The sequence below is a fragment of the Macaca fascicularis genome, chromosome 4 (genome assembly GCF_037993035.2).
Source record: "Macaca fascicularis isolate 582-1 chromosome 4, T2T-MFA8v1.1".
Lineage (NCBI taxonomy): Eukaryota > Metazoa > Chordata > Mammalia > Primates > Cercopithecidae > Macaca > Macaca fascicularis.
Window position 1 is genome coordinate 138,511,290 of NC_088378.1, and position 21,905 is coordinate 138,533,194.

General features: G+C 55.8%; 1 protein-coding gene across 14 annotated transcripts in view; it reads left to right on the plus strand.

The window, feature by feature from the left end:
* Positions 1-132: 132 nt before the first annotated feature.
* The window catches only part of COL11A2 (collagen type XI alpha 2 chain), a 30,533-nt gene continuing 8,760 nt past the window's right edge, over positions 133-21,905 (plus strand). The window contains exons 1-44 of one of the 14 annotated variants that reach the window (XM_065544171.2): positions 133-462; positions 1,177-1,332; positions 4,045-4,194; positions 4,333-4,543; positions 4,997-5,159; positions 6,686-6,877; positions 7,701-7,778; positions 7,942-8,193; positions 8,423-8,485; positions 9,155-9,334; positions 12,354-12,413; positions 12,519-12,560; positions 12,794-12,856; positions 13,190-13,264; positions 13,710-13,796; positions 14,028-14,084; positions 14,231-14,284; positions 14,388-14,441; positions 14,541-14,594; positions 14,778-14,831; positions 15,022-15,075; positions 15,158-15,202; positions 15,325-15,378; positions 15,805-15,849; positions 16,046-16,099; positions 16,285-16,329; positions 16,464-16,517; positions 16,743-16,787; positions 17,022-17,075; positions 17,205-17,249; positions 17,439-17,492; positions 17,826-17,933; positions 18,930-18,983; positions 19,277-19,330; positions 19,439-19,483; positions 19,568-19,621; positions 19,751-19,795; positions 19,941-19,994; positions 20,095-20,148; positions 20,383-20,436; positions 20,860-20,967; positions 21,118-21,207; positions 21,387-21,440; positions 21,684-21,791. In XM_065544171.2, coding sequence (XP_065400243.1) covers positions 1,251-1,332; positions 4,045-4,194; positions 4,333-4,543; positions 4,997-5,159; positions 6,686-6,877; positions 7,701-7,778; positions 7,942-8,193; positions 8,423-8,485; positions 9,155-9,334; positions 12,354-12,413; positions 12,519-12,560; positions 12,794-12,856; positions 13,190-13,264; positions 13,710-13,796; positions 14,028-14,084; positions 14,231-14,284; positions 14,388-14,441; positions 14,541-14,594; positions 14,778-14,831; positions 15,022-15,075; positions 15,158-15,202; positions 15,325-15,378; positions 15,805-15,849; positions 16,046-16,099; positions 16,285-16,329; positions 16,464-16,517; positions 16,743-16,787; positions 17,022-17,075; positions 17,205-17,249; positions 17,439-17,492; positions 17,826-17,933; positions 18,930-18,983; positions 19,277-19,330; positions 19,439-19,483; positions 19,568-19,621; positions 19,751-19,795; positions 19,941-19,994; positions 20,095-20,148; positions 20,383-20,436; positions 20,860-20,967; positions 21,118-21,207; positions 21,387-21,440; positions 21,684-21,791 — 3,402 coding nt within the window. In that variant the 5' untranslated portion in view covers positions 133-462; positions 1,177-1,250. Of the gene's footprint in view, positions 463-803; positions 901-1,019; positions 1,333-2,871; positions 3,021-3,800; positions 3,870-4,044; positions 4,195-4,332; positions 4,544-4,996; positions 5,160-6,685; positions 6,878-7,700; positions 7,779-7,941; positions 8,194-8,422; positions 8,486-9,154; positions 9,335-12,353; positions 12,414-12,518; positions 12,561-12,793; positions 12,857-13,189; positions 13,265-13,709; positions 13,797-14,027; positions 14,085-14,230; positions 14,285-14,387; positions 14,442-14,540; positions 14,595-14,777; positions 14,832-15,021; positions 15,076-15,157; positions 15,203-15,324; positions 15,379-15,804; positions 15,850-16,045; positions 16,100-16,284; positions 16,330-16,463; positions 16,518-16,742; positions 16,788-17,021; positions 17,076-17,204; positions 17,250-17,438; positions 17,493-17,825; positions 17,934-18,929; positions 18,984-19,276; positions 19,331-19,438; positions 19,484-19,567; positions 19,622-19,750; positions 19,796-19,940; positions 19,995-20,094; positions 20,149-20,382; positions 20,437-20,859; positions 20,968-21,117; positions 21,208-21,386; positions 21,441-21,683; positions 21,792-21,905 lie in introns of those variants that run through there. The other 13 variants (XM_065544170.2, XM_074038383.1, XM_065544169.2 and 10 more) reach the window with 13 other exon arrangements.

The window sequence follows — 21,905 nt, forward strand, 5'->3', positions numbered from 1 at the left end:
TCCCTGGGGCCCAAGAGGTGGACGCAGGGTGGGGGACACAAGGCAAGCTTTGTCGGGGAGGGGGGAGAGGGTGTGCCAGGCTAGGGGCGGGGCCGGCCAGAGGAGGAAGGGGGGCGGTGGCTTCTCAAAGGCGCCTTGTTCGCTCGTGCCCTCTCCGCGCCAGCGGGCGGCGGCGCCTCGGCTCGCTCCGGCCTTCCCTCCGGCCGCGCTGCGGGCTCCGGGCAGACCCGGCGCCGTGCCTGCTCGTGGGGGCGCACTGGGCGCTGAGCGCTGCGGGCTTCTCAGGCGTTGCCCGCCAGGAGGCGGCCCACGTCCCTGAGTGACCCCATTTCCCTGGACTCTTCCAACCAGAGTCAACTGCTCGCTCATCTCACCACTGCTCCCCCTCTACCTGGGCCCTGGGACTCCCTTACCGCGTCCCCCATGTGCATATCCTTGGACCTGACTATCCTGTGTTTGTCGGTGGGTTCCGGTCTCTGGCCTCTTGCTCCCCGTAGAACACCTCCCCACACATCCCCCGCCCCAGTTCGTCGCTATCTATAGCCTTGTCTATAAATACCCCCGCCCCGGCCCGCTCTGTAATTACACGGGGCGGGGTGAGGGAAGTAATTATGGAGACCTGATTATGGGTGGGGTGGGGACTGCGACCCCCAGGCCCGCCTCTCCCCTCCCACTGTGCCCTAAATCCCACCCAGGTCTCTGCTGAAAGGGGACTCTGGGCCCCCAAGAGGGAGGGAACGGGAGTGGGTGTGTGTGACTGGACGTTTGGGTCCTAGAAAAGGAAGGGGCTAGGGAAGATATTTGGGTTCCCGAAAAGAGAATCTTAGGGTACAGGCCATTGAGACCTACAAGGAGCAGGAGAGAGCCAGAGAGAGGGAGGGTTCTCGCCTCCCTCCCCAGGTGGAGACTGAGGGTGGGGTTTCCCCTTGGTGGCTGTGGGCGGGCGGCTGGAGGCAGGGGCCGGGCCGGGGGCGGGGGCGAGGTGGGGGCTCTGGGCGCCAGGGTGGCCGGGGACACACAGAAGCGGCAGCCACCGAGGAGGGAGCAGTGCCGGGAGTCCCGACGGCGCCTTGCTGCATGGAGCTGGGCCGCTGACAGCTGCTGCTGCCCGCAGCCTCTGACCTCCCTGGGACCCCAGCGTCTGAGGCTCATAGTCTGCTCCCTGTCTTCTGTCAGCCTCAGAGCATCCAGCGTCTCAGGCCGACCTGGGTCCCTGGGTCCCTGGGACCCGGCGTTCCGGTTTCTCAGCCATGGAGCGGTGCAGCCGCTGCCATCGCCTCCTCCTCCTCCTACCTCTGGTGCTGGGGCTGAGCGCGGCCCCAGGCTGGGCAGGTAAGCGGAGTCCTGATGCCTGAGTCCTCGGAGTGTGGCTGGAGCTCCGAGTGTCTCCGGGAAGGGGACAGCTGATGCCTGGGGCAGGAGCTTCTGAGTCTAACAAGGAGATTTGGGGCTTCAAGGGTCCAGGCTGGAGGGCAGGACACCTGTGTTCCTTGGATTCAGGGTAGGGATCTCTTCCTCCTTAAAGTGACTGGGGGAGGGCAGGTAGGGCTGAAAGGTGGAGGACCACTTTCGAGAGCCCTGAATGGGGATGGATGCTTGTCTTGGGTCCTTGGGAAGAGCTGAAGATGGCCAGAGCTAAAGATGGCCAGGGCCAGCCGGGTCCAGTCATTGCTGGTGTGGGGGTGGTAGATGCCAGTGTTGATGGGTGAGGCGTGTGTGTCTTCTGGCCTTTCTGTTGCTATCTCTGGGATAAGGGGTGAGCACCTGTGATTCAGAGCAGAGCCCAGTAAGCCCAGAAAGAAAGGGTGCCTTGACTACCTGTCTCATTAGCCTCCTGGACAGGGACCCCCTCCCCCTCCCTGTGCCCTCAATGCTGCCACGCAGCTGGCTCTGGGGAGCACTGGGGCTGGCTGCCAACAGGACGGCCCGCCGGACAGGCCAGGATCAGGTGTCTGAGGCCAGAGCCAACTCTTTGCATTCCTGCCTAGCCCCTCCTCCCTCTGGCCAGCCAGGCTCCCCTGGGACCCTCGTGTCCACAACCCCGATCTTTTCCTTCTTTTTCCCAGGACCCAGAATTCCTGGCTTCTAGGAAAGGGGATTTGATGTCAGGGAGGAGGGGGCTGTGAACACCAAGCCCTCAGCAGGCTGGGAAAAGTCCACTATTTCTGGAGACACTGAGGGCTGATTTGTATTTAACTTGACGATTCAATTCTTCTCTGCTTTAGAGAGAAAATGGTCAGAATGGCAGCATAAAGGATTTAGATTAGATTTCAGAAGGAAGAACTTCCAAGATGTGAGGACAGCGAGGCCCAGGGCCAGGACATTGAGGCGTATGGTACCTGTAGACTCTAGGAGTCTTTCTTAGGGGGAAGAGGGATCCTCTGGCATGGAGGCAGGAGGATGGCTAAGATGACTGTTTCTTATTTCAGGAGCTGAGTCGGTAGAGATGGGACTTTAGGGAAATGAGTTACTGTGGAATTCCTAAGGTTAGAGAATAAGGCATCTGGGGGGCCAGAGGTAGAGTGGTGGAGGGTGATGGGGCTACCAATGGGGAGCCTGTGGGGCAGATTAGGCTGGAGACAGTGGGGCAAGTATGTGGCCTGGTGTGGGAAGATGGTGGGCGGACCTGTGGGTAGGTCGTCTATATGATCGAATTGTACTCCCCTGGGGTTTGGTGGAGGGTAGGGGCCTCCAAGGTCTCCTTGGCCTGGGGTCTCTGTGAGTCTCTGTGTCTCTGTCTCACTCACCCTTCGTCTCTCAAAGCAGCCCTTGTGTGTTGGTGTTTGCGGAGCTGCCACACGCGCGGGGGCCAGGCTTAGGCGGGGGTTAGGGGGGAAGGCCGTGGTTTCCCAGCTCCTGGACTCAAAGGGCCTTTTCTCTGCCTGCCCGCCCCACCTCAACCACCCCACCCAGCTCTGCTCTCCTGATTGCTCTGGCCTCTGCCCTGCCCCACACTTCTATGAAAGTTTTGCTGGAACTCTCTTTGGGATTTTTCCAATCTGGAGCTGATGGTGTGAAGAGTATGTATACAGAGGAGCAAGTGAGGTCGAGGTGATCTTTTGTTTTCCAGGGAGTTTGAGCCCTAGGAAGCTGAGTTCTAGGTAGACAGGGCTGGTGGGCTGGGTCTTGAATCTTTGGGTCCCAGGTGGTGGGGTTGGTGAGGGGGGTGAGACAGGATTGAGGTTCCAGGTGTGGGGAGCTTGCCTGGGTTCTGGGCAAGCACTCTGATGGGATCCACAGATGTGTGGCTCGGGGCCCTGGACTTGTTCCGGCTCCGCGTGGCAGCTTCAGCCCCCGCCCCCCATTCCTCCACCCCTCCCCAACTCATCTCCCAAACCAGGAGGCACAGACTCCTGGGAGAGCTTTCTTGTATCTTTTTCCTCAGCATGGTCAGGGTTGTTCCCACCCCATCCCCCAAACCTGGGATCGGTAGCTGCTCAAAGCCCCTCCCACAGAGCTGCCTCTCTGGTCTCTTCCTCGTGGCCCCCCTGCACCTCCTGTGCCCAGGATGATCGATTGCCCAGATGTTGTTTGTGCTGGAGACGGGACAGATGCCAGAGACCCAGAGAGTGAGAGATATGGAAAGAGAGTGAGAGCGAGGGAGAGAAAAAGATGGACAGAATGTGAGAGAAACGGAGGAAGACAGAAGAGATAGAGACAGAAAGACCAACATAATGAGACAGAGAGAGTAAGAGAGTGAGAGAGACAGGAGACAGATGGAGAGTTGAGAGAGATGTTCAGAGAGCACAGAGAGAGGCAGATTCATAGGCTAAAAGACAAAGGGAGAGTGTAAGACAGGCAGATGCTAGGAGAAAGGGGGGCAGGAGTGTCGTGGGGATGAATGCCGGCTGATGCTGCCCTGCCTCCAGGTACCTTTGCATTTCCAGTCCATTCAGGCACTGTTTAGAAGCAAGTGAGGGTGAGGTGACCTTTGCCTTGCAGGGAGTTTGAGCCCTGGAAAGCTGAGTTCTAGATCCCAAATGTCCCCTATTTATGCCCTCCTGAGGGCACGTCCCTTCTCCTGATAGTCATGGACTCTCCCAGGTGCACCCCCTGTGGATGTGCTCCGGGCTCTGAGGTTCCCCTCCCTCCCTGATGGTGTCCAGAGAACGAAAGGCATCTGTCCAGCTGATGTGGCCTACCGAGTGGCACGACCTGCCCAGCTCAGTGCACCCACTCGCCAGCTTTTCCCAGGTATGGGTGACGTGGTGGGGTAGGGAGGCCTGGGGGAGGTAATGGGATGGGGCCTAGGATCAGACACCAGGAGGAAAGAAAGGGGTTGTGGCGACTCCCTTTGCCTCTCACTCTGTGTGTATCTCTCTTGGATACTAGGAGGATTTCCCAAAGATTTCTCTCTGCTGACTGTTGTCCGGACTCGCCCTGGTCTCCAAGCTCCCCTCCTGACTCTCTACAGTGCCCAGGGTGTCCAACAGCTGGGCCTGGAGCTGGGCCGACCTGTCCGCTTCCTGTATGAGGACCAGACTGGGCGGCCTCAACCTCCCGCTCAGCCAGTCTTCCGAGGCCTCAGCCTCGCAGATGGCAAGTAAGTTTGTTTGCTTCTCTGGTCTGCTCGGCCCACACTTTGAGGAGGAAGTGCCCCGGAACTCCTACACTCTAAACTGTGAAACCCTTCAGACTCTTTGGGCCACACCACACCTACCCACTGCCCAAACTTCAGTCACTTCTAGTCCAGAGTTTGGGCTTTACAGTGTGCAGCCTTCTCTGCATGTTGAACTTGCCTGTACCTTGGGCCAGTTACTTAAAGTTTTTGAGCCTCACTTTCTACATCTGTAAAATGGACATTAAATAGAATCGACACAAATAAGAAAGTGATGGCATGGCGCCTGGTGCACTGTAAACACTCAGTAAACGGTAGCCTTTGTTATTACTGCTCTTATCACCATTCGTTTCAACTCTCATCACTGCTCTCCAACCATGTTGACTCCCCCACTTCAGTCAGCCACCAGTTCACTTGAACCTCTCCCTCCATGTCCAGGTGGCACCGCGTGGCCGTGGCTGTGAAGGGCCAGTCTGTCACCCTCATTGTTGACTGCAAGAAGCGAGTCACCCGGCCACTCCCACGAAGTGCTCGTCCAGTATTGGACACCCATGGAGTGATAATCTTTGGTGCCCGTATCCTGGATGAAGAAGTCTTTGAGGTAACCAGAGCAATCAGAGGCAGGATTGACTTCTGGTCCCCTGTCTTGTGCCCACTCCCCTCTGGCCCCAGCATGTCATCTTCCTATTCCCTAGGCCTGCATTTTTTTTCTTGTGAATTTTCATTTCCATTTTATATCTTCAGGGCTGCTGTTCTCTGCAGGAGAACTAGATGCCTACCAGCAGTACTGTCCACAGCCACTTACTCTGTCCCTCAGTCTTCATCAGTTCCGTCATCCATCCATCCCTTCAACCCCTCTCTCTCCTCACCCACCCATCCATTCACTCACTCGCCAGACAACCTACGCACACATCCACCACCCACTCCCCCATGCATTTACTCATCTATGCATCACACACCCACCTACTCATGCATGAAGGCTTATATCCACCCACCTGTCCATCCTCCCCTGCTTAACCACTCTTCCCTTCAAACCACCCATCTATGCTTCCATCCATCTATCCTCTTCAACTCCTCCATCCAGCTATCCACTCACCCACCCACCCACCCTCCCCATCTACCCATGCATAAAAGGATGCATGCATTCCTTCAGCTACCCATCTATCCATTATCCTTCCACCAACTTAACCACTCCCTCCTTCAATACACTCATGCACCCATCTCCTCACCCACTTATTTCCCATCTGACTATTCATTCACCCACATAAGTTCACCCATCTACCTATTCACCCATTTGCTTCCATCTACTCTGTAACCCCTGTTCATCTACCCACCAGTCTACTCTCCCATATATACATTTATTCATTCACTATTTATCAGTGCTCCCATTCATTAATGTGTGTAAGCCCCCAGCCACCCATCCACTCATCTATCCATTCATCCATCCCTCCAGTCACCCTCCAAGCCAGTCAACATTTTCTGAATACCTGCTGGCCAAGGAGAATAAAGAAGAAGAATATAAAGTCTCTATCACCCCCAAGAGCTCCCAGGTGGGCTCTGGAAATGAGACAACATCCCCTAAATTACGGTGCAGTGGAGAGTATGCTAAGCACCTTGTGTGGGCAAAAGTAAATGCCATTGGAACTCAGAAATGGGTTCTCCCCACTCCATTTCTAGAGGTCCAGAGAATTCTCATCATCACTGCCATTGAAAGACCAAGGCATCTAAGGCTGAGCCCTGTCTCTGGAAGCCACTGTGAAAGGGTTCATGCATTGCCACAAAGGGCAGAGGGGAGGCAAATAATTCTGGAAGGCCTGGGATCTGGTCCTGATTCTGCCATTCTAGGTGACCTTGGGGCAGTCATTGCCTTTTTGGGCTTTTCTGAATGGAATGTATCTGAAAAATGGGTAGAAAGAAAGATCCTTGTTCTGCCAACTTTCCTGGTTGTTATGAAGGTCCCATGAGATCCCTTGAGAACTGAAAAGGGCTGTGCATATGGAGGACTGACAGTGACCTTCTCCCGTCATAGGGTTTTGCCTAGGATTGGCCTCCTACCCTTTCTCCTGGATGATACCCTCTGCCTCTCTCTCTGAATCTCTCTGCTCCATCTTTCTCATGTCTTTGCAGGGTGATGTCCAGGAGTTGGCCATTGTCCCAGGGGTCCAAACAGCCTATGAATCATGTGAACAGAAGGAGCTGGAATGCGAGGGGGGCCAGAGGGCAAGACCCCAAAACCAACAGCCTCACAGAGCCCAGAGATCTCCAGAGCAGCAACCATCAAGACTTCATAGGCCACAAAATCAGGAACCCCAGCGCCAGGTGAGGGAGCCAGGAGAACCCCCAAGTGCAGCACACCCCAGAGAGGGAAGACACCCAGGCATCTCTCCTCCTTAGTTGTCCTCCCCACCCTCATCTTCCTATTCTCATCACCCCCTCTTCCTAGTCCTCATTCATCAGCCTTTTTATTTTCATCTAAAAATAAAAAGAGTTGTTATGAAGAATTCGTGGCTGGGAGCTGTGTTCCCTGCTCTGCGTCTCCTCTACCAGTCTTCCTGGAACTGTGTCCCTGGGTTTTCCCTTCCTTCCTTGAATTAAGAGATTGGGAGACAGTGGGGGCGTGGTGAGAGCTGGGGAGGCAGGTAGGAGAGGAGTGTAGAGGGGACTGAAACCAGGAGAAAGCAGTTAGGACGGTGAGACCAAGGAGGAGGAATGGGAAGAAGTGGGGATGGAGGGAATGTCAAAGTAGGGGTGGGTCTGCAGAATTGTGGGGGTGGGGAGCCTGGTCTCTGGCCCCCACCTACCTGGAGGGGCAGGAAAAGGGGAGGTGGTGGGGGAAGGGAAGGGAAGGGAGCTTGGGTTAGGTGGGGCCTGGACAGTTAGAATACAGATAGGCTCTGGGGTCAGTGGACTGAAGATCAGAGGGTCAATCTCTTAATCATGTCTGCTTCTGCCTCACATGTGGAACTCCTTCTCTCTGTTCCACCTCCCCCCACCTCCCTCCTGACCCTCAACCTCTCCTTTCATCTTCAACTCTCTGTTCCCCAACACCCACACCATCTTTTTATCTCCCTCTCCTGCCCTTCACCCCACACCTTCCAACTACCTCATCCCCTTCCTGTCTATGCCCACCCCCCAATCCCAGCCCACTGAGTCTCTCTACTACGACTACGAGCCCCCGTATTACGATGTGATGACTACGGGGACAACCCCTGATTATCAGGTAAACTCAAGGGACCCCTTCATTTCTTCCCTTTCTCCCAGCACCCCCAGCAATCATCTCCTAGAACACCTTCCTCCCCCCCCATGCTGTGGGAAGAGGCACAGTGTGTTTAGATGATGGGGATTTACTTACTCCCTGCCCCCTCCCTGTCTCTCTGCTGCAGCACCCTGGGAGCCCCCACCACAGGCCTCCCCCTTCCCCTAGGGGGCGTCGGACCCCTCCCCGAAAGCCTACCCCACCTGCCAAGCGGTCAGCGGCCCGGCAGGCGTCCCCCTCACCAGACCGGAGGCCCTCTCCAACTGCAGGCTTTGGCCCAGCACAGGGCCAGCCTCCCCCTTCCCGACGCCCAGCTTGGAGGGCAGCTTCCCCCACTGCCTGGCCCCCCCCCAGGACCAGAGGCAGCGGTTACCGGCAGGTAGAGCCGGGGCATCCAGATCTCTGCCCCCAAACCTCTATGACCTTGGAGGTTCACTCTCCCCAAACTATCCCCCTCCAAAGGGGCTGCAAGATCTGAGATTTCCCCCATCCCCCAGCACAGACAGACCCTGCCCTTGGGGGACGGGTGCTGCTTTGCCACCCTTCCGCTAACCTTTCTCCTTCCTTCCCACCCTGTGCTACTCTTCTCCTTCTCTCTTTGGGGTCAGGACCCCACCCCAGGTGAAGAGGAAGAAATCCTGGAGTCAAGCCCCTTGCCACCCCTTGAGGAGGTAACTTTATGCCCCACCCTCACCCTAGCTGGGGGAAATGGGCACCTGTGACTCACTCCCCTCGGCCCATGACATCTTGATGGACCAGCCCCTCCTCTGGCCGGAGGGTTCTTCCTCATTTCCATTGATGGCCTCTGTCTTTGGGTCACTCTATAGTTCTGTGGGTCTGCTTGTCTCTCTCAGTCCAGCCAGTTCCCTTCAGTATCCAGGCCTTCTTCCACGATTCTTTGATTCCAGAGTGACCTCGTCTCCATGTTGGTGTCTAATGGTCTTACTTTCTATGTCCTATTTCTGTTTCCAGGAGCCACTTTCTGTCCAATGTTGTCACCGTTTGTCTTCCCTATCTCTCTGGTCATTCCTGGACTACTTTGTCTGTCATTGTGTTCATGGACTGTCCACTCTGCATCCAGCCCTCCGGCCACCCTTCATTTTATCCACCACTTCGTCCCACTGGACCCACTTTCTGGACATCTCTCCCCATTTTCGGCCTTTGATGGCCCTTCCATTTATATACAACCACTCCCATGGCTCTTCTTGGGAGAAAAACTCCAGTTCTGATTAACCTCAGAATCCTTTGGGCTAGAAGTTTTCACACCCTGGGGTCCAGGGTAAGCCTCCTCTCAGCCCTAACATCCCCATCTACTCCTCTCCCTCCCCATCCCTGGGAAGGAGCAGACAGATCTCCAGGTCCCCCCCACAGCCGACAGGTTCCAGGCAGAGGAATATGGGGAGGGTGGCACAGACCCTCCTGAAGGGCCCTACGATTACACCTATGGCTATGGGGATGATTATCGTGAGGAGACAGAGCTTGGCCCTGCCCTCTCTGCGGAGACAGCCCACTCAGGAGCCGTAAGTGAAAGGAGCTTCTCTTTCATTCTTGACCACCAGTGGGAGCTACAAGAATTGCTTCTTGTTGGTTTTGATCCTTGGCTGTTGGCTGTGAGCAACTTCCCATCTGTGACTTGTCATTTTCTGTTCACATATGATATATATGTTGCTTGAAAAGATTACTACCTGCCTTCCCTTGCCAAATGTCTTACCTTGTGACTCTTGTGGATACTTCTGCTCAGGGCAATTGGGAATTTAAATAAAAATTATATAGCTACTTCCTGTCTTTCTTGATCACTTCCTGTCTAACTGAAACTGGATTTCATAAAGCTTTTGGTCAATAAACTACTACCTTGTGTCCATTTTCAGAGTTTCTCTATCATTTCTTCTTGGTGAAACAATTTTTTTGTTCATGTTTCTACCGAACGATCTAACTTCCTATGTCACCTTTTTGTTAACCTACAGGCCACTTATTATCTGTCCCTTCCTGCCTTCTCCAGCTGTGGCATCCATCTTGGTAACTGTGTCAGGTTGGACTGCAAGGGATTTATTATTTCTGTTCTGGCTCTAGTTTTTCATGCTATCTTGTGACAATTTCCTTTGACAATAAGCCACTTCCTGTATGTCTCAGGTCATCTAAATCATAAAGTTTCCATTGTGGGCCTCAATATTTCTCATGGCTACTTCCTGTGTGTCCTAGCCTTGATGTTTGTGTTTTCTGGAAGAATTACTCTTCACTGTCATGATTCCCTTTGCAGGAGTCACATTCTACCTGTTTTGTGCCCTTCTTTTCTCTCTGGGTCATGGTAGCCATGTTGTTGTTGAAGGTTCACTTCCTGGATCCTCTTTCTTTGGCTGCTTCCTGTCTGTTCAGCCACTTCCTGTTTGTCCAGTTTGTTTTCTAGCCATGTTGGCCATGTTTAATTTTCCTTGGCTCTGGCATCATTCTTGCTTCCACATGTTTGTCATTTTGTTCTGTGTCCCTTAGTTGTTCTCATATCTTCCAGTATTCCCTGTCAGTGGGACTGCTTCCTGTCTACTCTGCTCCATCTTCTGCCTGCCTTGCAGTTCTGGCTGCCTCCTCTGCTGTGCTGCTGCGTCCCATACCTCCCCTCTCTTGCCTCCCTTGAGCTTCTGCTGACTTTCTTTTATGCTGCTCTCTGGGTATTTGGGGTTGACATGGGATTTCAGAGAGTTTTGAAACTGATCATTGCTGTTTGGTCAGAATGAAGGTGGAGAGGGACATTCTGAAGATCTTTGTTGGGGGGAGTTGGGGTGGTGGTGAATGTCTCCCATTCTCCCTGTTCTTTTGTTTCTGGCCCTAGAGTTGGGAACAGTTATCTGAGTGGAGGTGTGCAAGGGAGGGAACTGGTGGGCTTGGAATGTACTTGAGGGCCAGAGGAAGGGCAATGCATTCAGTGGGGACTGCTCTCCAATTTTTTTTTTTTTTTTTGAGGCAGTGTCTCACTCTGTCACCCAGGTTGGAGTGCAGTGGCAGAATCTTGGCTCACTGCAACCTCTGCTTCCTGGGTTCAAGCAATCCTCCTGCCTCAGCCTCCTGAGTAGCTGGGATTACAGACATGTGCCACCACGCCCGGCTATTTTTTGTATTTTTAGTAGAGACGGGGTTTCACATGGTGGCCAGGCTGGTCTCAAACTACTGACCTTAAATGATCTGCCTGTTTCCGCCTCCCAAAGTTCTAGGATTACAGGCGTGCGTCACCGTGCCCAGCCTCCAAATTTACTTGGAGTATGGATGCTTAACCTTTGGGGCATATTTAAACTTGTGAACCCTTTGACATCCTAAATAAAATTCTGTGCATAATAGCATATACTTTTTCATTTCTGGAGAAAGACTCAGAGCTTTCATCAGATTCTTTTTTTTTTTGAGATGGAGTTTTGCTCTTGTTGCCTAGGCTGGAGTACAATGGCACGATCTCGGCTCACTTCAACCTCCACCTCATGGATTCAAGCGATTCTCCTGCCTCAGCCTCCCAAGTAGCTGGGATTACAGCCATGTGCCACCACGCCTGGCTAATTCTGTATTTTTATTAGAGATGGGGTTTCACCATGTTGGTCAGGCTGGTCTCAAACTCCTGACCTCAGGTGATCTGCCTGCCTCCACCTCCCAAAATGCTGGGATTATGGGCGTGAGCCACCTCACCCAGCCTAGCTTTTATCAGGTTCTCATATGGGTCCATGCCCTCCTCTTACCCCAAATAAAAATCTACCCACAATCTTAGAGAGATTCTTTTATGATGTATCGGGGTAAATGTGTGGAAGGTTTCTTAAGGTTCTAGGGATTCCTGGGGTCAGAGGGATTTTGGGGGATAGTATAGGGTCCTCTAGAAGAGGGTTTGGGAAGGTGGGTGGTTTAAAATCCCTGGAAGGGGCCGGGTGTGGTGGCTCATGCCTGTAATTCCAGCACTTTAGGAGGCCAAGGCAGGTGGATCACCTGAGGTCAGGAGTTTGAGACCAGCCTGGCCAACATGGTGAAACCCCATATCTAATAAAAATACAAAAATTAGCCGGGCATGGTGGTGCACATCTGTAATCCCAGTGTAATCCCAGCTACTTGGGAGGCTGAGGCAGGAGAATCTCTTGAACCTGGAAGGCGGAGGTTATAGTGAGCTGAGATCGCGCCACTGTACTTCAGCCTGGGTGACACAGCGAGACTTCTCAAAAAAAAAGAAAAAAACCCAAAAAACCAAACAACAACAACAACAACAACAACAACAACAACAAAAACACTAGAAAGGTCTGGGGACCTTCCTGAAAGAGGCTGTCAGGCAGATGGAGAGGTTGTGTTTGCTGAGGTGGGGCTGGGAACTGTTTGGGGGGCAGGGAACCCTGAGGTCTCCTTGGCAGGCTTGAAAGGTGTATGAAGAGGGAGTTTTAGGGGAGGGCTGTGGGGCTTTCGGGTAGGGCTGAAGTGGTCTTGAGAGGATCTAAGAATCAAGGTTGGAGTTGAGATGGGGGCAGGCCTGGTGTCCTGGCTGCTCACAGGCCCCACTGGGGGTTACATGTGTGTCTCCCTCAGGCTGCCCATGGACCCCGAGGGCTGAAGGGAGAGAAGGGAGAGCCTGCGGTGTTGGAACCTGTAAGTTATGCTGGTCACAGGGCTGAGGTGGTGGAAAGAGGAGAAGCAAGTGGGGTTTGGTGTGCTGGTCCTGTCACCTCTGACTTTTAACTTTTGGCTCCACAGGGTATGCTTGTGGAGGGGCCTCCTGGCCCAGAAGGCCCTGCGGTGAGTCTAGCAGTGACCTGGTGACCATGCTTTTCTCAGAAAGCCCTGCTATGTGCTCATCTGAGCCGTCCCCACATATGCCCAGGCCTCCTCCTCAGAACTCTGGAGCATCTCTCCAATCAACGCTTCCCAGATTCCCAGATCTCTTCTGCACAGACCACTCCTTAGCCACAGGCTGAGTGCCCACACCTGTCTGAATGCCCACACCTGACCCCTACTGTTTTGTTCTTCAGGGATTGATTGGTCCCCCTGGCATCCAGGGGAACCCAGGCCCAGTTGGAGACCCTGGAGAGCGGGTAAGGGGGTGTCCTCTATGTGAGGGGGGAGCTTTGGGGGAGCTAGTGGTATCCAAGTGGGGGCTGCCATGCCCAGTAATTTCTTGTTAGGTGGCTTGTTAATGAATGAGGGGATGGTTTGCTTCCCAGCAACCAGAAAGGAGGGCAAACTCTGGTTGGGGAGGGTACTAATCTGGTTTCTCACCCTCAGTTTTCCCCATGGGGGTGGGAGACTCAGGAAAGAGCTAGAGGAGTCTACACTTATTCTGTTGAAGAGGATGTTTCAAAATCGTGCTAAGATCTTGATGTTCCCTTATCTGTCACCCCATATTTTGCATTCTCTTCCCACTCCAGGGCCCTCCTGGCCGAGCAGGGCTCCCTGGATCAGATGGGGCTCCTGGTCCTCCTGGCACATCTCTCATGCTCCCAGTGAGTTGTCTCTTGGGTTTTGGAACCTGCTGATGGGAAAGACAAGGAATTGTGTCGTGTTACCAAGAACCAGATGGGCAGAAAAGCTATGGAGGAGTCTCAAAAGATCATCACTCCAAAGGGATTTGTCTTTGGGGTTGGGGAGATGGGTCCTCATTAGATGACCTAGAACAAAACACCAGTCTTCTAGGACTGGGCAGAACAGCCTATATTTCAGGGACTCTAGAACCAAAAGAGAGTCTTTCTGGAGGCAGAGGCTGGACAGTGGAGGAGGAGGGCAGGAGCTGAGTTTCTGGAATCCTCTAAGTGGTTATCTGGAAGCCATGGGAAATGCTGGATGGGCAGAACCTGGGGCAAGTGGCAGAAACGCTGGAGGGAACCTCTGCCTGGGAGGGTCCCATGGCTTTCTTGGAAGAGAATCTGGATCTTCTCTCCTTGCCCTCAGTTCCGATTTGGCAGTGGTGGGGGTGACAAGGGCCCTGTGGTGGCGGCCCAGGAGGCTCAGGCCCAGGCGATCCTGCAGCAGGCGAGGGTGAGTGGGGCTGCTTCCCTGGAAAGGGAAGGCTCTGGAGGGCACTGGAAGGTTTGGTTGGAGTGAATGTGGGGCAGGGGAGGCCTGGGTTGGTTTGAGGTTAACAGGGAGGTTGGGGAGAATCCTGGGTAGTGGATGAGGATCAGGAGAGGAAGGATGAATTTGGAGGCTGCTGCGGCTGGGGGTTCCCACTGCCTCTCCCTCAGCTCTGCTGTCACCCTGCTTCCCTAGCTGGCGCTCCGTGGACCTCCTGGCCCCATGGGATACACAGGACGCCCTGGACCCTTGGTGAGTGAGCAGGGTGCTTGGGTGGAGGATGCTTTATTTGTGTGTGTGGTGTGGATAGTTCTGGAGAAGGGCTTCTTTTGGGGAACACTCAGAGGCCACTTTTGGGTGTGTCCTTCATTACGACCGTCCTCTCTTCTCTCTCCCAGGGCCAACCTGGGAGCCCTGGCCTGAAAGGAGAGTCTGGAGACTTAGGACCTCAGGTGACCACCCTCCTCCACTGCACCCTAGTATCTGTTCCCCAGCTCAGTCTCCCTCACTCCCCTCCCATGCCTCCTAACCCCACCCCATCTCTCCTCTTACCAGGGCCCCAGAGGACCTCAGGGACTCACAGGCCCTCCTGGCAAAGCTGGGAGAAGGGTGAGTGCCCCAGGGGTGGATGGGTGTTGCGGGGAGACAGGGCCTGCAGTGTGGGGGACTGCGCCCCTGCTTGCTCTGACACTTCCCTTGTTCTCCCAGGGCCGGGCAGGTGCTGATGGAGCCCGGGGGATGCCTGGAGAACCTGGAGTGAAGGTAACAGGCTTGGGCCCCTCCCTGAAGCCTGTAGCCTTCAGCCCACCCTGGGCTCAGTTGTTTCTTGGGGATGGCCTAGTTCCCCAGGCTCCCCCAGGATCAGTGCCCCAACTCAGGTGCAGTAGGAAGGGGTGGGGTTGGACAGGGCTGTGTCCTCACTCTGGCTGCCCCTCCTCCTCCTAGGGTGACCGAGGTTTTGATGGACTCCCAGGGCTCCCTGGAGAAAAGGGCCATAGGGTGAGTACATTAGTGGGTGTGTGTTGTAATTGGGGATAAATCTTTTGTGGGAGTGAGGATAGGTAGGGAAGGGAGGTTGGAGGCTTGGCAGGAGCTCGGTGAACGTAATGGGTCGGCTAAGTGCAGAGGTTCAGTGTCTGCCTGTGTTGGGGGCTCTGAGGCCCCTCTTATGAGTTCTCCTATTTTGCAGGGTGATACTGGTGCCCAGGGCCTTCCTGGTCCCCCTGGTGAGGATGGAGAGAGGGTACGTGTAGTGGCAAATGTAGGGGCTGGGTGCAGGGGAGGTCTGGAAGGCACGGCAGCTTCACCATGTCCTCCTCCTCCAGGGAGATGATGGGGAGATCGGGCCTCGAGGGCTGCCTGGAGAGTCGGTGAGTGTCCAAGGGCTGGTGCTGGGGGAGGGGGCTCTGGGGAAGCCAGGAGGGGGACATGGGCACTAAAGGGACACAGTTTTATCCATTCATGCTGTCTCCTCCCCTCACCCTGAATGCAGGGACCTCGAGGTCTCCTTGGCCCCAAAGGCCCACCTGGTATTCCTGGACCTCCTGTAAGTGACTCCCTGACTTCTGACCCTGAGGTGACCCCTTGACCTCTCCAACTCTCCACCTTTCTAGCTGCCTTCCTGCTCCCTCTCCTCTCTCGGCATGCTTCCCATTCCCCGTGAGCTCCCCCGGCTCTGGCCCCACCCTGCCCTGCCTCAGCCTTCACTCCCCAGGCACAGGGAGGGCCATGTGGTGTGGTGCCCCGAGGGCCCTTGGGCATAGGAAATAAATCCTTGAGAAAAACAAAACGAATGCCCACAAGCCCACAGATCCACAGTCCCACACCCTGCAGGCCTGGGCCAGCTGTGTTTGCTTGGGTTCGGGATGGATTGGAGGTCTGACTGTCCCAACCTTGGGAATGGCTGGGCCTCTGAAAACCACAGGTCCCTCTGGGCCACCTTCAGGCTGCTCACACCCGTCTTGTGTTTCAGGGCGTCCGAGGCATGGATGGTCCCCAGGGCCCCAAAGGGAGCTTGGTGAGTGATGGATGGCAGATCCCGCCCCCATTCTTATCCCCTGAGGTCCCTGCCAGCATCCTGTTGGCCACTATTTTGACCCCTGTCTGCTTCCTGCTCTTGCCCTCTTGGCTGTTGCTGCTGGGACTCAGCTCCATGCTCTAAATTTGTTCTGTCCCCATCTCCTTCTGACCTGTGCCTGGTCATCTGTTTCTAGGGACCCCAGGGAGAGCCAGGACCTCCTGGACAACAGGGCACCCCTGGGACCCAGGTGAGTGGTGCCCCTACTCCCTTCCCCAATTTTCATGGCTTCCCTTGGGCTTCCACAATGGGTCAGATGCTGGAAGAATACAGGAAATTAAGGGTCTCAGGCCCTTGTCGCTCATGCTCTGAATGGGGAGGCTGGCTGGAAGACACCCTGGGAGGCCCCTGTGACTTCTCTTTCCCTGTATGTAGGGTCTCCCTGGGCCCCAGGGTGCCATCGGCCCTCATGGAGAGAAGGTAAGTGACTAAGTGATTTGGAGGACAGGGGTTTAGAGTGGGAATGTAGAGAGAACCCTAAATGTCTGCTGGGATTTTGTCTGTGTCCAGACATGACCCTCCTAGTGACCCTGAGCCTCTTTGTCTTCCTGTAGGGTCCTCAAGGGAAGCCAGGGCTCCCTGGCATGCCTGGCTCAGACGGACCCCCGGTGAGTGGGCCCCCACTTCCGAATCCAGTTCCCTTGGCCTTCCGCCCCAGTGCATGACCTCAAAGCTCCTTCAGTGACCCTTGCACTGAAAGGTCACTGGTGGTGCTTGTCCATGGACAGTTGGCTTCACTAGGTCACAGGAAATTTGTGTTGGAAGAAGTGTAGGGAGGGGTACAGAGAGGGTGACAGGGGCCACTGGTCACATTTTCTATCCCTTACTCCCAGGGTCACCCGGGGAAGGAAGGTCCCCCTGGAACCAAAGGAAACCAGGTGAGATTTTCCATGTCTTTAACCCCTGAGGGAATCTCTACCCAGACTCTAGAGCCTCAAAGTCCTCGGGATTTCCTTCTCTCATTATTCATACGGCTCTGCCACATTCTCAATTCCTGTGCCCTGTAACGCTACCCAGACAGCAATGTTGTTACTTCCATTTCTCCCACCCCTGGAGGTCCCCACAGTGACACTCTGAGGCCCCTTTATAAACGCCTCTCTTTTTTCTTCCAGGGTCCCTCTGGACCTCAGGGTCCTCTAGGATACCCAGGACCTCGAGGGGTCAAGGTAACTGACCACCAGGCTGGGAGACAAAGGGCTGTGGTCAGGGGAGCCATATGGGATCTTAGGAGCTTGGTCCTTCCAACCCACCTCCATCTCCTGATCACTCTATTTCTATCCCCTGTCTAATTCTAGGGTGTGGACGGAATTCGGGGTCTGAAGGGTCATAAGGGTGAGAAGGTGAGCACCATGCCCCCAGCTTCCCAGCATGTCAGTCCTGCCATCTCCTCTCTTCACTGTCTTCCCTCCAGCCTGCCCCGCACTGCCCTCCAGCTCCTGAGCCCCTGCTTCCACCTATGTTCTCGGAATCCCCATTAGAACCCCAGCCCTCTGTCATCTGTGGTGTCCTCTCACCTCTATCTTTCTTAGGGCGAGGATGGCTTTCCAGGGTTCAAAGGTGACATAGGCGTGAAAGGTGACAGGGTGAGTAGAGATTCCACACTGGCCCCAATTCCGTGTCCTACTGAGCCTCCACTCTGGAGACCCCAAGCAACAGTTTATTCTCCTGAGTCTCCAGACTCCGCAGTTCCAGTGCTGTGTTCTCTTGGGAGCCTGACCCCTACAGGATGATAACCCCATGGTCTGTGTCGTGCCTGCCCTCCCATCACTACACTATCCCTGCCTGCCGGCTCCCTGTCCTGCAGTGGCTCCTGGGACCCCTCCAGCCCTCCTCAGCCTCACTGGTGCCCGTTTCTCCTCTGGGCCCAGACCCTACCTCCAGTCCCCGACACTCACCTGTCCTTCCCTCTCACACAGGGCGAGGTTGGAGTCCCTGGTTCCAGGGGAGAGGATGGTCCTGAGGGGCCAAAGGGACGCAGTGGACCGACTGGAGACCCTGGGCCCCCGGGGCTTATGGGCGAGAAGGTGATGGGATGAGGGTTTTGTGCCTGGGTCCTCTGGAGGTGTGGGCACTGGGGTCAGGATGGGCATGGGGGGTGCCCGCAGCTGAAGTCAGCCAGTCAGTTGAAGATGGCCATGCATTAGTTATACTTCCCTCTGTGTAAATGGCATCTCCCAGCTGCTGATGGGCAGAGGGGATATATAAGAAGTCAGGGAAAAGTCCCTGTCATGAAGAGTTGGATGGAGACGAGGCTTAGAGAGTAGCTGTTGCTTCAAGGCAGAGTGAACATGCGTTCGGACTCCAAGCAGCAGGAGTTCTGAGATGAGAGAGTCTAATAGCAGTGAGGTCTGTGGTCTCCTGAGCTGACTCTCCCCAGCGCTTGCCCTGTGCCAGGTGCTGTGCTGATGCGTCCTGTCTATACTATGAGGTAGGCATGTGACAGCACTGTTTTGCTGAGGTTTTTACGGAGGCACAGGGATGCTTGTTAATTACATGGCCAGTGAAGGGCAGAGCCAGGGGTTATGCCCAGTCAGTCTGGCTTTAGAGTCTCTGCTCCTAAGCCCTGCTCTGCAGCTGCCTGGGCAGGATGAACCCTGGAGCCTCTGGGGAAGGGGGCGTGCACAGGAGTCAGGGTGTGGTGGGCAAAGGGCCTGCAGGGGGACTGGTCTTGGTGGAGCAGGAGTGGGTGCTGGAGTAGATCCCACCTCCCTTGTGGGGTAGATGGAGCTGAGGTTGACAGGTGGGAAGCAGCTAGATCACAGTGACCCTGAAGGACCTGATACCTCTGCAGGCGCAGGGGAGGTGGAATTCCAGCACTAGAATTGGGGAAAATCCACTTGTGAGAAGGAGAGACTACAAGTCAGGCAGCTGTGGGGCAGGCAATGGCGGGCTAGAGGCTGGGCTGTGTGGGGTGCGTTGCTGGGTGGGGGCTGGCCATTATATGTGAGGGTTGAGGTCTCCAGGGGTGGAGCAGCATCTGGATCTCCTCTCACTCCTAACTGCTCCCTGTCCCTCCACAGGGCAAGCTGGGTGTTCCTGGTCTGCCTGGCTATCCTGGACGTCAGGGACCCAAGGTGATGCCGTGCCCCATACGTGCCCCTCTTCCTCTCCCTTCCCTGATCCCTGATTCCAGGAAGCACAGATGCAGGGCAGCGGGGGACCCCAGAGGGAATTTAGCTGACCCCCATTTTATAGATGACGAAAGAGGCCCAGAGAGCAGCAGCGGTTTGTCCAAGGCCACTTAGTTCTTGGCAGAGCTCAGGTCTCCCTCGCCACTGCCTTTGTGGCCTCTCCTGACCCCCTTTGCCCCTTCCTGAACCCTACCTTTCATCACTTCTCAATTTCCCCCCTTCTCTATTCTCACCAGGGGTCCCTAGGATTTCCTGGCTTTCCTGGTGCCAGTGGAGAGAAGGGAGCTCGGGTAAGCTGGGGGATGAGAGCGGATGAGAAGGGAAGGGCTGGAGAGGTGTAGGGGGGTCTGTGGGGAGTCTCACGCTGGGTAATGTTCTCTCTGCTTCATTCCCATCAGGGCCTGTCGGGGAAATCAGGGCCTCGGGGAGAACGGGGCCCCACGGTGAGTGCAGGGGAGAGAAACAGGTGGCTCAAGGTCCAGAGGGAGGCATTTGGGTTTTTCTGACAACTCCTCTCCCCTCTGTAGGGTCCACGGGGTCAGCGGGGACCACGAGGTGCCACTGGGAAGTCTGGAGCTAAGGTGAGTGGTCTCTACAGGGCTCCATCTGCCCCCTGCCCACTCAGCCCCAGCTCTCTGTCAACACCCTGACCTCAGGGACAGCTGGAAAGCAGCTCTTCCCACTCCCTGACTCTGTTTCCCCCCCCACAGGGAACATCTGGTGGTGATGGCCCCCATGGGCCCCCTGGAGAGAGGGTGAGTGTGGATCGAGAGTCCCCTTCCCCTGAACTCCCCAGGAAGCCTGGGTGAGCCAGCTCCCTCCTCACCCCAGGGAGGAAGCTGAGTTCCACCACTCAGCCCCTGCCCCTATTCTCCTGACTTCCACCACCTCTGTCTCTAGGGCCTCCCTGGACCTCAGGGTCCCAATGGGTTTCCTGGACCCAAAGGACCCCCGGTATGTTAACCCTGAGCTCTGACCCACCTCGCTTCTCTGAGTCCTTCTTCCCTGCCCCCTTTCCAACCGAGAGTTCACCTGACACCTGAACCCCTTCCAGGGCCCTCCTGGGAAGGACGGGCTGCCGGGACACCCAGGCCAGAGAGGAGAAGTGGTGAGTGATGCTCCTGGCTACCCATTCTTGGGGGGCTCCCTCAGACCCTTTAACCCCAGAGCTGTCTGGAAAGTCCACAGGGACGTTCTCTTGGCAGAGTGGAGCCTGCCCTGGTGCTGCTCAGACCCAGGGCCCAGGGCTTGGTGTGATCCTGCCTGGGATCCCTCCTCCTGGGAATCTGGCCCACAGCACCCACACCTGCTTTCACTGCATTCTCCTCTCTTCCTCGCCTAGGGTTTCCAAGGGAAGACCGGCCCCTCTGGTCCTCCAGGAGTGGTGGGACCTCAGGTACGTTTGTCCCTAGGAGAGAATGGACCCCAGACCCTAGCATTAGTCTGTCTGCCCCTCTTCTCTCGGTCACACATCCCTGCCCCTGGTCCGCCTGACCCAGACTCCTGGGGCTGGGGTCAATGGTGGGGGCTGGGATTTCAGGCAGGGGTCCTGAGCTTCAGTCTGTTTTGGGGTACATTCTCATCGTCTTGTCCCCCAGGAGAGGCAGTTCCCCGACAGAGACACAAGGTGGTGTAGTTACTCCACACGGGGCAGGAAAAAACCCAGCAGTGGCCCAGGAATGCCGGGGAATTTCCCGGGGGCTTTGGGGCAGGGATAAAGGGGTTCTGGAGGAGTGTTTTAGGGTGGCCAGGTTGGGCTCTTTTGGCAGACAGTGGGATGAAGGGCCTGAGACCGGGAACTCTCTCTGCCTTTGTCTAGGGAGCAGCAGGAGAAACCGGCCCTATGGGGGAGAGAGGCCACCCAGGCCCCCCAGGGCCCCCTGGAGAGCAGGGACTACCTGGGACAGCTGGAAAAGAAGGAACAAAGGTCAGTGAGGGGCCAGGCAGAGGGGAGGTTGGGGAACTGGGGATTGAGGTGCTGAAAGGAACAGGGAATTGGCGATTTGAGGGGGGCTCGAGAGCTCTCTGTTTAATATGGGAGCATGGCTGTGGCTCATCACCACTCTTTTCCTTTTAGGGTGACCCTGGTCCCCCTGGGGCCCCAGGGAAGGATGGTCCTGCTGGTCTGAGAGGATTCCCAGGAGAGAGAGGCCTCCCAGGCACTGCTGTGAGTGTGACTCCCAGACCCCTGCCTGTCACAAGCACCAAGCGTCCTGAGTCCCCTCCCTGACCCGGACCCCCTCCATGTCACTCCCCACTTGCATCTTTTGGAACCTGTCTTCCCTCCCCAGCCCTTACCCTTCTCTTTCCATGAAGTCTCATCGTCCCCAAATGTTTGGTTCCTAGGGTGGACCTGGTCTGAAGGGGAATGAAGGTCCGTCTGGCCCCCCTGGCCCTGCAGTGAGTCTGGGGTTCCAGGGGGGAGGTGGTAGAAAGGACCCAGGAAAGGGGTGGGTGAGGAAGGGTAGGAGTGGCATTCCAATACCACCAGGGGCTGTGGGGCTGTGCGGCTGGGCAGAGGCTGTCCAGGGACAGCCAGAATGCGTCTGATTTTGGGATCTTCTGGGAATTTTGGTCTGAGGTTCTCTGGTATGGGCAAACTGGGGTCTCCTTCCTGGGGGTCTGACTCATCTGTTCTCTCAGGGCTCCCCTGGGGAACGAGGTGCAGCAGGATCAGGGGGACCCATTGGTCCGCCAGGACGCCCAGGCCCTCAGGGTCCCCCTGGAGCCGCAGGAGAGAAAGGCGTCCCGGTGAGTGTGGGGGTCCTGGGGAGGGACTCTGGGGAGGGGTCTGGGAGCCTAGGGTTGATGGGCTATGACAAGTTTCCTGTGGGGTGTTTAAGGGTGAGGGTCACCTCCAGGCTA